The 14111-nt window shown below is 40.5% G+C and overlaps 1 protein-coding gene across 3 annotated transcripts in view; it reads left to right on the top strand.

Annotated features, from left to right (window-relative positions):
- Positions 1 to 13200, top strand: part of col18a1a (collagen type XVIII alpha 1 chain a) — a 97135-nt gene extending 83935 nt beyond the window's left edge. For all 3 annotated transcript variants that reach the window (XM_074694734.1, XM_074694732.1, XM_074694733.1), the window contains 35 exons: positions 157 to 183; positions 409 to 615; positions 826 to 852; positions 990 to 1052; positions 1176 to 1253; positions 1371 to 1421; positions 1640 to 1762; positions 1883 to 1945; positions 2139 to 2183; positions 2780 to 2911; positions 3042 to 3110; positions 3713 to 3739; positions 4035 to 4133; positions 4606 to 4641; positions 4882 to 4971; positions 5116 to 5148; positions 5801 to 5836; positions 6342 to 6401; positions 6496 to 6573; positions 6657 to 6692; positions 6806 to 6859; positions 6996 to 7067; positions 8094 to 8162; positions 8439 to 8469; positions 8853 to 8906; positions 9014 to 9048; positions 9146 to 9277; positions 9370 to 9529; positions 9923 to 9987; positions 10207 to 10335; positions 10526 to 10558; positions 10661 to 10960; positions 11182 to 11379; positions 11544 to 11659; positions 11845 to 13200. In XM_074694734.1, coding sequence (XP_074550835.1) covers positions 157 to 183; positions 409 to 615; positions 826 to 852; positions 990 to 1052; positions 1176 to 1253; positions 1371 to 1421; positions 1640 to 1762; positions 1883 to 1945; positions 2139 to 2183; positions 2780 to 2911; positions 3042 to 3110; positions 3713 to 3739; positions 4035 to 4133; positions 4606 to 4641; positions 4882 to 4971; positions 5116 to 5148; positions 5801 to 5836; positions 6342 to 6401; positions 6496 to 6573; positions 6657 to 6692; positions 6806 to 6859; positions 6996 to 7067; positions 8094 to 8162; positions 8439 to 8469; positions 8853 to 8906; positions 9014 to 9048; positions 9146 to 9277; positions 9370 to 9529; positions 9923 to 9987; positions 10207 to 10335; positions 10526 to 10558; positions 10661 to 10960; positions 11182 to 11379; positions 11544 to 11659; positions 11845 to 12058 — 3042 coding nt within the window. In that variant the 3' untranslated portion in view covers positions 12059 to 13200. The remainder of the gene's footprint in view (positions 1 to 156; positions 184 to 408; positions 616 to 825; positions 853 to 989; positions 1053 to 1175; positions 1254 to 1370; positions 1422 to 1639; positions 1763 to 1882; positions 1946 to 2138; positions 2184 to 2779; positions 2912 to 3041; positions 3111 to 3712; positions 3740 to 4034; positions 4134 to 4605; positions 4642 to 4881; positions 4972 to 5115; positions 5149 to 5800; positions 5837 to 6341; positions 6402 to 6495; positions 6574 to 6656; positions 6693 to 6805; positions 6860 to 6995; positions 7068 to 8093; positions 8163 to 8438; positions 8470 to 8852; positions 8907 to 9013; positions 9049 to 9145; positions 9278 to 9369; positions 9530 to 9922; positions 9988 to 10206; positions 10336 to 10525; positions 10559 to 10660; positions 10961 to 11181; positions 11380 to 11543; positions 11660 to 11844) is intronic.
- The last annotated feature ends 911 nt before the right edge of the window (positions 13201 to 14111 follow it).

Below are 14111 nucleotides of genomic sequence, written 5' to 3'. Positions count from 1 at the left end.
CTGCATGCAAATTGATATACAAGACTGTTGTATTCAATTTTGTACTCTGATGGGATAAATAAATATACTTTCAACTTAATAGGGTTTCAAGTCAAGTCAGGCAGCTAGGGAAGACTTTTGGCACTGAGGTGACTCTGCTTCTTTTTGTATTTTCAGGGAGAACCAGGAGAAAAAGGATCAAAGGTGAGCTCAGGACAAAGTCTGTCTCTGCCTTCTATAATTTGTGTCTCCTTGGTGCTTCAGGCTGTTGACATGTTTAGTTCACCTGTACACCTGTCAGGTGACAATCTCTTCTATCTAACTGACTCTATTGATCATCTGTTTCCTGAAGATCCCTCTGCTACAACATTGAATTGAGTGAAAGTGAGTCCATCTCCTCAGCTAACCCTGATTTTTCTTTATCTTCAGGGCTCTGCAGGCTTTGGGTACCAAGGTACGAAGGGAGAGCCAGGTCCACAAGGACCACCTGGTCCACCAGGCCCTCCAGGACCTGCCACTGAGTTTTCAGTTGGCAGTGATGGCGCAGTGGCTTCCAGAGTCCCAGGACCTCGAGGACCAGCTGGACCACCAGGTGCCTCAGGGCCCCAGGGACCACCAGGAGCTGATGGGGAGCCAGTGAGTAGTGCTACTGTGCATTCTTTATATAATGCCACAGGTGTTGATCCAAGATTGTTGAAATGTGTATTGTGTACGGTGTTACAACATATAGAACAAAGTGAAAACTTTCAATAATTCAGAATGGCTATTTCAATGTGGCATAAATATCCTGAAGACTAAAAACTTTTTCAGACAAGTTTTTGCTCATTCTTTATTGAACCTTCACAGGGTGATCCTGGTGAGGACGGGAAAACTGTAAGTTGTTGGTTTACCTGTAAAATATGCAAAAACGCAAACTTTTGAACTTGACATGATCTTGATTTTATTTGGGCTGAAATGTCAGGGAAAGAAACTCTTAAAACACAATATCAAATTGTGCTTCTTCTCCACAGGGTCCTGATGGACCTCCAGGATTCCCAGGCACCCCTGGAGACCCTGGACCCAGAGGAGAGAAGGTGAGATGCACTGTGGCATCTAAAGAATCAGAGAATACTTGCTTAACATATACCTGCTATTTCTGTACATGGGAAAAGTCACTGAGCCCAAATAAATTACCCAAATAATTCTTGTGCCAATAGGGAGATCGTGGAGAAAGTCAACCTGGTCCCAGGGGACCCCCAGGACCTCCAGGACCCCCAGGACCAGGATCCAGATCTGTGAGTGAACATTAGTGCCAATCACATAGTTCACTATGGTTAAAAGCAAAGACACATCAACTCAAAACGTTTGTGAATCATTTGTTGACTCCAACTGATTTCAATTATGTACCTCAGACTTTTGTGGACATGGAGGGTTCTGGATTTCCTGATCTGGATTCTATCAGGGTGAGAGAAATTCATCTTTTTTAACTCCACTTGATTACTCTTGGATTTGATTGAGGAAATAACTCTTGCACATACTGCTTGTTCCCAGAATCCTTAAATGTCTTAAAAGTCAAACATGAGAGTCTCATTTTATGCGCCAGTGTTTTCATATACTAATCTTTCACATATGTTACATAACTGATTATATTTCATTTACAACTTTTCCTCTTTTGTTGCAGGGACTTCCTGGCCCACCAGGTCCTCCCGGTCCCCCTGGGCCTCCTGGTCCCTCTACAGGAGGCACAGCATCTGCTTCTGGGGCATTTGGTCCTCCAGGAAGAGACGGGGCGCCAGGTCAACCAGTGGGTTTCCAACTTAATGTCTTCCAATATGTTAATTCAAATTAATTTATATTTCTTCTGACCGTCTGAATCATGATTTTGTTAAAACATCTACTGTAACCAACATTTTCTGGACTTCAGGGTTTGCCTGGTTTACCGGGTACTGATGGCTCACCAGGACTTCCTGGTCCCAAGGGGGAAAAGGTAATCATTGAAATACATGTTGTTTTTCTTTCATCAAGACTAAATCAATTTCATACAGTTTGAAAACTTAAGCCATAAAGCTTTGAAGTAAGTTCAAACATATGAATATGAGACTTATCTTCTTAACCTTTGCATGTAAGATATATTAAAATTTATTTTTCACCTTAAATGTGGTTTTTATTTTGTACTCTAGGGTGATTCAGGTGAGCTGGGTCTTCCAGGTGCAGTTGGAGCAAAGGTGATTATTTCCTTAAAATCTTTTCTTCCTCTCAGATTTTATCTCTAAGTCTTTCCAGCTTCACAGTGAGAGCAGACCGCTACCATCACGGTGTGATGGTGAAAACTTCATAAACGATACATAAGCCTTCATCCGACTACGTCTTGTCTCTCTCCTTTCATTTCTCCAGCCAAGCCCGTACTTTTCTTTCCTCTCCAATCTACTGCCACACTTTTCTTCCTCTTCCTGTCTTAAGTCCTCCAATCCTCAGGTAACTGGAGTCCAGCACTCATCAAAAGGGATTAGTGACTTAAAGTTTAATCTGAGTGCTGACTGTGGTTTGGTTTGACGTTTGGTGACGTCAAAAAGTGGCTCCTAAAACAACGGCATGGATTTGTTTGACTTAAACTGTTCTTTTAACTCAGTCTTACCAGCACTGATAACAAAACTACTGCATGACAAGTTTTAGAAGCTGTGTGCAGGATCCATGTGACACTGATTTCAACATTTCTTCACTGCCCTTCCTGTCAATTTTATTGAGGGTGAATTTCTAAATTTGCATTTTTTTTAATTTTCACTTGGTTACACTGATTTATTGCTTTAATTCAATCCAAAAGGGAGCTTCAGGAGAGGATGGTTTACCAGGAACTCCAGGTGAACCTGGACTGGCTGGTCTTCCTGGACCCATAGGACCAGTTGGGCCACCTGGGCCTCCAGGACCTCCCGGACCAAGTTATCGTGTTGGATTTGTATGTTTTTTAAAAAGACGTCTTTTTGATACATTGATTCAGGGGATAACTGGTGTACAAGATTTTTACCAAAAAAACCCCCAAAGTTTCATTTGGCTGCTGTCAATAAAATTGTTGTTGTTGTTTGTAGGATGACATGGAGGGCTCTGGCAGTTTCTCAAATGGACTTCCTGGCGTTAGAGGACCTGAAGGAAGACAGGTCAGTACTGGGTAAAGCAGGGGCACTTCAGGAAATTTCACCCTCAACAAACAGCACTTTAGACCCCCTTCCCCTTCCTAACATATTTACCTTATGATGAGCAGCTTTTAAACAAAGGAGTCAAGGTAACACCTCACTTAAGTGCTTTAAAAAAATCTATAAATCAAAAGCAATACTCTGGTTCCTTCAACCGAACCATTCAGTTTTAATAAGCTTCTACACAGATTAAAGTACAGCAGATGCTGTGATGACCAGTATAAGGATTTTTTTTTTTAAATGAGGGGGTACTCTTAAATTTTCCCAGTCAGAAATATTTTTGACAAATATAAATGTTATCAGGGCTAGACATCATATTATCGTACCTACCGGAATGACGTAATAATGTCCCGTTATCGACCCAATAATTATTGGTCCAATAGTTATTGTGCATTAGGTTAGTCATTAGGTTAGTCACATTGCTGTGGTGCTTTACTTTGTATGATGATCTAATTAATGAGTTTGTTTCTGTAACAAACAGGTAAAGAGCACCATCAGCCTACATGTCTGTAAATATGTAACTGGAACATAGCTGAGTTAGCGACTAACAACATGTTTTCTTTCAGGGTCCTCCTGGCTTGCCTGGACTTCCAGTGAGTATCTAATTTCTGCTACACTTGCATCTCAATCTTCATGGTCTTTTTGGGCAAACTATTCGTCAAATGGGCTTTTTTAAGTATGTAAGCAAAAATTTAGAACAGCAATTTTTGTGAGATTCTGGAAAACATCTAAAGAGCCATAAAACCCCTCATAGATAATGACCATCATGTTTGCAAAGAGCTGACCATGCTCACCACTATTGAGTAATAGAACAGATATACTAAAAGAAAATATTAACTGGCTGAAACTTTTGTACTAGTAACTTCTGTTGAAATGTCCCTTTTACAGGGTAAACCTGGGTTCCCTGGTTTGCCAGGTCAGAAAGGCCAAGAAGGTCCTGTTGGGCGAGATGGTCAAGCTGGGCTGGATGGTTTCCCTGGACCTCAGGTAAAAATCAGCATTTCTCCCTCTACCTCTCTATTTCAATGAATAAAATTAAGGCTTGGCAAAAGTGGTCACATGGTTACTTTAAACCTCACCAGGAGATGATTACTGCTCTAAAACGCTGTATCAGGACTGCACAGTATCATAGTTAAGTTAAAGGTAAAATCAGAGTCCCGATAATGCAGAAACAAGATCCAAGGTCAAGTGACCTTTGAAGTATTTTCTGAAACTTTTGTATTCCCTAATGGCACAATGAAGGTCCTTACCCAATTTCATACAAAAAACAACATATTTTTATGAAAATATTCCTTATTTTAAACAAACTGGTGGATGTGCTGATGTATGTTTGTGATGATGTATGTTTATTATATTTGGTAACAGACTGTCTTCCAGCCTCGAATGGAACAGGTGCTGAACAAAGGGTGAAAGCCCTGGATGAATCTTTTTTTCTTATTTTCTTTCATCCTGTTCACAGGGACCAAAGGGTGACAGAGGAGACAAAGGGGAGAGGGTGAATATCTATTTAATCTTGAATATCTATTCAACTTGTTACTGAACTGCCATCAACTGAAACAAGACCAAAAACTTAACACTGTTTTAACCCTTTCTTTCTTTTAACAGATATTTTTACTTATATTGAAATTAAATTTAAATATGAGGCATATTTATGATCTATGTATACTCCTCATTCACTTTGTAGTTGACTGACTCATAATACTTTGGTTGCCATTGGGCAAATTGTGATTTTTAGGGTGAAACAGGTCGAGATGGAACTGGACTCCCAGGACCACCTGGTCCACCTGGACCACCAGGACAAGTTATCTATCAGGTTTCTGGCCATGTAAGTCACACCAAACAAACATAGCAGTGCTGGGTAGACAAATAAACGGCATTCATAACAGATACAGCCATCTCTGCGTTTTGAACTTCTGTCAACCAGCAGTTGAGCAGACATCTAAACTCTGTTCTGCTTCTGTCTCCACAGCCTGATGGAAGCACCGGCAGTGTTGGACCTCAGGTTTGATTTTTATAGTTATACTGACACAAAGCTATAGAGAAACATCCTGGTCAAGTGCTCTTTTGGAAGTTAGAGATGAAATGTTGTGCAGGTCTATATTTCACAACTAACAGTGATTTTATTAGATTTATTTAAAGTATAGTGAACTATTTCCAACAGTTGCGTCTAGAAACCCATGAATGAGCTTTTATTACATGAATGCACAACCTCCTTCACTTTGTGCCAATGTCTGTGAGATATTCATGACCTTGTAATTATCCCTGTAGAGGAAGCTGTCAACTCAGACATGACACGGTCTAATACCACATATTGAAATGTACAATTAGCATGTCCTCTTCTATTTTGGGGAAAACACTGACACACCATTCAGAACAGACGTCAGTGCTGACAGGCTGTATCTAACATAATGTTTTTCACCAATAATAAACAGAAAATAAATATTATTTGAGGTAATTAAAGATGGATCTTTATCTTTCATTCTTAGTAACAGCTGTTCATATCCAACAACTCAAAATTTACTCTGTCAGTCCAGTTAGAGCTGTGTATATGTGATGGTTTAAGGTCTGTCTTTTGTTTATCAACTCTGTAAAACAGTATTTGAATAGCAGTCAGATTAGGTTCTATGTTAAAATGTGATGTGTTTGCTCCATAGGGAGGACCTGGTTTACCTGGGCAGGCTGGATTCCCTGTAAGTTAAAGAATTTTTTTTTTTTAAGAGTTTTAAAGAGTTTTTTTTTTTTTTTTAACACCCCCCCAGTTCAAGATTCACATCCCTTACTTGGCCATAGCTAATGTTAGGCGATAATTTAACATTTACTGATAGTTTGCTCCAGTTCCAGCCCCATCTTCAGATAAGTTTTGAACATTTTGGCTAAAAAAAAAAAAAGTCAAGATAACTGGAGCCAAGTGGCTTTACAAATGTAGTCCCTGAACCACATTTTAGTCCCTTTAAACTGGCAGTGCATGTTCTCAATGAAGCCCAAAATGTCTCATTCCCTGATTTCTACAATCAATTTCTAAACAACAGTTTACTCAGCAGTTTAGAAGCTGTGCTGTAGAGACACTTTAATGGAACGGCTGATTGTTTTGGCTTCAATTGATCCAGAGGAACAAAGACTTTCCTGCTGCCAAATGACTGTTACTCTGACCTTCAAGAAGTTAATGAATCTTCTTTCTTTGTCTCTATCTTGCAGGGTCCTATTGGACCAAAGGGGGACAGAGGAGAACCGGGCATTCCAGGCTATGCAGCAAAGGTACAGTCTTTGTTGTTTGTTTATTAATTAAGCTGCTCATGATAATAAAGACACTTCTGATGATAAATCTGTATTGTCTTGGTTCTGTTTTCAGGGTGAGAAAGGTGAGCCCGGCTTGGTTATTGGACCTGATGGAAACCTTCTTTCTCTGGAGGGCCTGACAGGTCTGAAGGTGAGTCTTGCTGTGTTTTGTTGTGGGTTTGCAGGTAACACTTGTTCCTGAAAATTAATCGGCCCATTTTATCATACCTACAGGGTGACAGAGGACCTGCTGGACCTGTTGGACCCCCTGTAAGTGTTAAAGCACCTTTATGTGAGAGTTCCATGAAAAATGAAGTTATAAAATTAACAACTTGTGTAAAAGCACATTTCTGAGTCTTGTTCACCTTGATCTTATGTTTCAGGGTCAGTATGGACCTTCTGGACCTAAAGGTGAAATTGGAATGCCTGGAAGACCAGTAAGTACCCTCTCCAGGGGTCTCATGTTGGTTTACAGAAACACGTGGATTTAATACTAAGACATTTTATTTCAAGCATAGCATATCTGTTTCCCCAAGCGCAAGTAAATATTGATCGGCGGCTTTCTCTCCTCAGGGTCGCCCTGGTGTAAACGGTTACAAAGGCGAGAAAGGAGAGCCAGGGGGTGGTTCTGGCTTTGGCTACCCAGTAAGTATTCATATTCTTCTAACCAGAGCTTTTGCTTCAAAGCTGAGATAACATTGGTGGAATTTAAAACTGACAGTTTGACATAATCTTGCTTACTCTGAAACCCCAAGCCACGCCAGAGTGTCATGAACAGCCTCAAACATCACAATAAGATTTATATGTGACCTGCCTGTGACCTGCATTCTGTCAGAACAGTGGTGGTTGAGGCTAGTCTGGCACGGGTGACATTTGAGCAAAGGATTACACACCTACAAGTGAATGGGAAGAATGAGGATTTGACGTTTGCTAGCTTTTTAGCTAAAACATTAAATAGCCAAATCTGTTCAACACTGAGGTACCACATTAATAATTCAGTTTAACTAACATTTATACAGCTTATTAGCCATTCATAAACAAAATAATTTCTCTAATTTTAGCTGTACTTGGTTGTTTTCTTGTTTGTTTTATGTTACACTAAGTCGCATTAACAGTATAAACTTAGAACTCCTGCCTAAGGCAAATTTCCTCTTTGGAGCTAAAAAACATCTTATCTTATCTTACACAAATGCAAATGTTTGTTGGTGTATCGTACTGTGACATTTCAATGTTACGGTACATTTGTGGAAGATCCGCCCACATTTTCACACTGCTAGAATTACTCAATGCCTTCACGGATCACCCTCGTATCTGTAAACATGTAGGACAGCCTTCAAAGTTTCATTCATTATTAAAAAATCCTGTAAAAGACAAAAGATATTTGGTGTGGGTAACCTCTGCTCGTCAGCTTTTCTGCTGACGACTTTTTGATGTGTTCGCTACCTTTGAATTTTACTTGAAAAAGTGATCTTCTCTAAGTGCCACCATAATGAATGATTGGAGAAATAGCGTGCAGATAAATTATTCCTTAGTGAGAGGATTCTTTCAGAGTGAGCATCCTTAGTCCTCAACAAAGCCATGGTTTACAGAGACAACCAGAGACGGTCAAAACATATGCAACGTTTACAGAAAGTGAGAGAAAGAAAGAGTTACAACTTTTGTTTTTTTCAGGGAGTTCCTGGCCCACCAGGACCCCCTGGACCCCCTGGATCCCCTGGACCAGCTCCTGATCGCTTCAATGTGAGTAAACAAGGTCCCAGACCTCTTTGTTAAAGCTAAATGCTGAAAAGTGACAAGATAAAGTTATATTAATGAGTAGATTAAGCCATGAGTTCATGTCCCTTGTGTTCCTCTGGCTGAACTGGATCATCTTAGTGTCATTAGGGCAGAGGACTCGTCATAATCTGGTTCTTGTTATCTGCATATTTTGCATAATTTACCACAAACTCAAAACTTTCCTGTGCCACTGATGCTGCTTTGAACTCCTAAAGTGACAACTGTTCTTTGTGTTTGCAGCGCTACGATGACAATTCAAGGAACTACTACGGTATGACCTCCAACACACCGTTTGTTGTTTTAGCTCATAAAACATAATACCAGAAGATAGCAGGGGATCAGAGTGATGAAGTGAAGTTATCGTGCCATTCAAGGAAGAGAGATTTAGAAAGAGGTTTAAAGTGTCTGCAGAGATGAACGCTTCTATCTTAATTTCAGTTTGATCCAGCTGCCTCAGCCTGAGCAGGATATTCACTCTATTGTCAAGAGATTAAGCTGTCAAGTCTTTTTAGATTAGAAGAATGAACTGATAAAACACAGAAGACATCACCATCTATGACACGGGGTGGTAACAGCTTTGCAGTTTCAATGTCAAGACACACCTGAGGGCTAACATATCTAACTTCGAGATGTTCTCATTTATATTTGCTGCAGAAACTAAAGGGGAGAAAGGAGAGCGTGGTGACAGAGGACCTCCAGGAATCCCAGGTTTATACATTATTTGCAAATACACATATTCATCAATGTTTACTCTTATTTTCATTAAACTGCAGATCCTTTAAGAGGTGTCACTAAAACGTCTCTTTTTCCTTCAGGGACAGCTTCCAGTCTTGATATTTATGCATTGAAGGTAACTAATTTATGTTTCAGCACCTTTCAGCTTCATTCATATGCTTAATGATTAGCTGGGATAAAAATGATCATGATGTTGAAAATGTGTCTACCAGAATGAGCTGAAAGGAGAGCGTGGCGACAACGGCGTGAAAGGAGAAAAGGGAGAGCCAGGTGGTGGATTTTATGATCCACGGTTTGGAGGAGTACAAGGCCAACCAGGACCTCCAGGAAATCCAGGCCTCCCGGTAAGTTCAGAGAGTAACACTGGTAGTACAGTTATCTGTATTTTAAATCAGGTACTTCAAAAATGGGATGTCTGATGTTTCTTTCATATCAGGGGCCAAAAGGAGAGTCTATCATTGGCCCTGCTGGACCTCAGGGGCCACCAGGGCCACCAGGGATTGGTTATGATGGCCGTCAAGGACCTCCAGGACCACCAGGTCCCCCAGGACCCCCAGGGTCTTCCTTACTGCCAGGAGCATACAGGCCCAACCATCGTAGGTGGCTTCTTTGCTGTTAAACTGTTCTGGATAATTGTAACCACCCACTGCTCTGTAGAACTGATTAAATATATCTCTTAATGTCTGAAAATTAAAATGGTGATCCAGTCGCTCCACCTCCAGCTCACAGACTGTAGAATAGACTGCATTTCACCATTGTACAGTTTTGAAGCCAGAATATCCCCGTCATAGGTGGTATCATTGTGCCACCAATGTAAAGACTGAGGGACCTGGCTTCAAACTGAGCAAATATGATGAACATTTTTTTTTACTGTGTATGCTCCAGCTGGAGAGGCAGTGAAATAAGGATACTGTCCTCACATTACTCCCTGTCACAATGAAGCTGCTGATAAACAAAATCTTTGAAGAGCTTTTTTATTTTTTTCACAGCTGTCAGTGTTCCTGGACCTCCTGGTCCTCCTGGTCCACCTGGAAGTCCAGGTCAATCCTCTGGAGTAAGTCCAGCCACTGCATTTTAATAATCCTCTAACTCTGTGGTTAAAGTAAACTGAAATGACAGTGCTCAGCTTTGCACCTGCAGACTTGTGCTGACCAATAATGTTGTTCTGACTCTGGGCTCTACAGAACTCTACATTTGACTTAACTGGTCATGAGTTTATTTCGCTCTATTTACATACATTAAAAGTAAAACTCAATATGTCTATTTTCCACAGGTGACAGTTCTGAGATCATATGACACCATGATTGCGACCGCTAGGCGTCAGACAGAAGGCAGCCTCATCTACATCATCGATAGAGCAGACCTGTATCTAAGAGTACGAGACGGACTGCGGCAAGTCATGGTACAGTAGACTTCTGTCACCCAAGAAAGTGTTGACCCAAATCTTAATGAATATTGTTGAGCTCAGAACAAAAATTACAAACCAACAACACACCAAGACTTTAAAGGAGTCAGTTTAGTCACAGATCAGACAATGTTTTCAGTCATTCTAAGATTTCACTTTTAACCTTTTGCAACTTTAATGCCCTCAGCTTGGAGAGTACAGCCCCTTCTTCAGAGATCTGGTGAGCTCCATTAAGATAAAAAGAAAAAAAGTATAAACCTGTAATGCTATTTGAAATGCTCTCTGACTGTTATATTATTGTTAATCTTTTGTCATTTCAAAGGAAAATGAAGTGGCTGAAGTCCAGCCCCCACCTGTCATTCAGTACCCCCAGTCCCAGGACCAGTCACACAACAATGGAGCAGGTCATTACTCCCAAGGAGGTTCCTCCATACGTCCCATTGAGCCTCCACCACGTCCTCCTGTAGAGCCCAGATACCCCCCACAGTACGATCCTAGATTCCCAGACCCAAGACACACAGGCCAGACTGATGGAAGACTTGCCCCCAAACACACAGACAACAGATACCCTGTCACACCACAGAGACCTCCCAGCCAACCTGTCCTTCAGCCTGGTTCAGGAGTGAGTACACTTCAGTTGTTTGAACTCTCTATAATCTAAACTTTACTATAGGTCACCATGGATCCAGATAAAGAGGAGCTATCATTCAATGTCAAACAAATAAGCTCAGAAACTGAGTTTTTAAATGACATCACTTTTTTGACAATTTAGTCCCATAATTTATCAAAATACCACACATTCATCTAAGACAGTTTTTAACATGACTCTGTCTTCCTCGCCAGCTGCGCCTCATCGCCCTGAACAGTCCTCAGAGTGGAAACATGCGAGGAATTCGTGGAGCAGACTTCCTGTGCTTCCAGCAGGCTCGTGCTGTCGGCCTGAAAGGAACCTTCAGAGCTTTCCTATCCTCCAAACTTCAAGACCTGTACACCATCGTCCGCAGGTCAGACAGGGACAGCTTCCCCATCGTTAACCTGAAGGTGAGATACTGTTGCTTTGGTCAGAACTGAGTTGTTTGATATTAATCCAATTAAAATCAAAACAGTCTTCATCAATTCTACCTTTAATTGTGGAAAAAGAACTAAGAATGCACCGATCTCTGTATTATGTCAGAAATATAAACTCTAAAATTTCTACTCTGTAGGACCAAGTGTTGTTCAACAACTGGGAGTCCATCTTTGGTGACAATGCCAGCAAAATGAAGGAGAATGTACCGATCTACTCCTTCGATGGTAGAGACATCCTCAGGGACAGTGCATGGTGAGTCTTTTGTTGACTGCACATCCGTATATTTAAGTAACATTTATCCTTTACACTAACATGTCATGCTTACTCAAGCAGAAGTCCTTGTTGGTGTCTTGAAGTTATACATTGTTTACTTCATGTCGGCACACTCTCCACACAGAGTATAAATTCTAACCTACTTTCTTTTGTTTTTGCTCCAGGCCAGACAAAATGATCTGGCACGGATCAAACAACAAAGGCCACCGTCAAACAGACCACTACTGTGAAACATGGCGGGCGGGCGACCATGCTGTGTCTGGTCTGGCATCATCGCTACAGAACGGACACCTCCTGCAGCAGACGCCCAGCGGCTGCTCCGGCTCCTACATCGTCCTCTGCATCGAGAACGCCTTCACATCACAGTCCAAAAAATAAATCCCGTCCAGTCCCTCCTTTGTCTTCTCATTCTGGGCCCTAGGTAATCACAGCTTTTAATTCCCTGACAACACGCCTTGTGAACATGTGGCGTCCAATGAACTGGCCCTGAGGCTCTTTGCCTGGCAGAGACGCTTTGCATCGTCTGCTCCTCCCCTCCACAAACGCCAAAGAGATGGGTCGAACAGAGGGGTGTTGGTCCTTTTTCTCGGGGGCATTGGCACATATTTTCTCCAAGGGGTGGAAACAGAGCGGAGAGGCTTAACGTGTTCTCAACTAGTATCTTTTTTTTTTTTAAATCTGTATATTACATGTTTTATTTTTGTGTTTTTATTTTGTCTTTTATTGGATGTTATCCTTTTGAACTGTTTATAAAAAATGCTATATCCATCCTGTTATTTTTTTTAAAGTTAGGTATTGATTATTTCCACAGTTTTCAAATTTCATTTCTGAGTTTTGGGTTATGACGGGGAACAGCAAACTGCTAAAGACTATTTTTTAAAATTTTAAGAAAATAATAGATATTTATTTTTAAATGAAGTTATGTAAGGACATGATTTGGGCAATAAAACCATAGATATCCTCATTTATAAACACAACACAATTCAATTAAGTGCGTGTGAACTGAAACCGTGCCTTATTACTCATCTGGGACAACTTTAAACTTTAAAATAAGTTCATAAAACCTACATTTCAATGCACTACTATACATCTCTGTAAATGTTATAGTGTGTTCTGCTCAAGTGCATTTGTGCACTTTTACTTGACGCTACATTTAAATGATCTTTTTTGGACACACACTGCTGTGATAAATAATCCCAAATCCAGAGGGCAAGGATCCCTCTGCTGAAATTGAGCCTTTTGAATAAAAAAGTGATTATTTCCCCTTTTACCACTTAATGAAAACCTATCAGTGAGTAAGCTGGAGATGATTAGTTTGCTGCTAATCTTTGTTGGAGTGATCGCTGTCACAAAGTGCTAAGGATGAGAAAACTAGTGTATGTCAATGAAACAGTTTATTTTCTTTTTTTTTGCAGCAGAGTAATTTGGCCTCAGCGCTGCTGCCTTGACTGAACCTGTGAATATCCATTTTTATAAGAAATTGTGTTATACTGTTTCTCCCAGGCACTGAATAAAATCTTTTCAACAACAACACTGCTATGTACCTTGAATTTGACCGTACCATCTCATGTAGATCTCTGTAGGCACACTGACCTTGATGTGTCCACCTCAGCAGCTCTGACCAGCAGTTTTATGTCCTGCTCTATGACACGTCCCTGGTGGCATTGACTCCTCCACAAATCAGTGTCTCCAGTGGCAATGGGATGTCTCAGCACACCCTGGCCATATATCATTTTTTAACCTTCAAAGTTAATAGTTATTTGTTAATTAATTTAGTTTTACCATTAAATTATAACTAAAGAGCTGATTGAGTTAGCTTGGTCTGCTCATTCAAAACATCATGGATGTTCATTTGTCATTTTTTTTTAGCATTACAACCATAACACAGTAAGGTATTTTTTATTGGAAGCTCTTCAAGAAGCATCTTCAAATATGTCTAGATCAGCACTACAGCCAGATACATACATTGTTTACTACATTGGTCCTTAATTGCCTGAATGTGTCAGTATTGATATTACTCTAAACTGTGGGGGATCATAGAAGCAGTCATCGCAGGTCTATAAGTAAAGTAGGTTTTAAAGAGAACTGAATTAGGTCACTGATCAGTGATGATGGCTCATGAAATCCTCTCAAATCTCTTCTTTAAGTAAGAAGGCGTTTTATGATAATATTTGATTAAGAAGATTAATTTAAATTATTCAGAGTTGGCCTAATTCGGTCCTAACTGTAAAACGATAACATCCTCTAAGGGAGAGTGTCTCACACTCAGGTAGTGATGATGGCTGGTGCCTTAATTATCCTCCTATTTGTGACGCAAAATACTACTTTGACTGCAGATAATGCTGGCAAGCTTTTATCATGTGACACAGCTTTATGATTAAATAAGAGAAATCACAGCACAGTAATATGGATCAACTGCAGGGTTAGCTAA

This window comes from Halichoeres trimaculatus, unplaced genomic scaffold (genome assembly GCF_033239565.1).
Source record: "Halichoeres trimaculatus isolate MK-OKI-2021-1 unplaced genomic scaffold, fHalTri1.1 fHalTri1_scaffold_19, whole genome shotgun sequence".
NCBI lineage: Eukaryota > Metazoa > Chordata > Actinopteri > Labriformes > Labridae > Halichoeres > Halichoeres trimaculatus.
The sequence above is the reverse complement of the archived record's forward strand: the minus strand, read 5'-3'. Positions and strand labels throughout refer to the sequence as shown.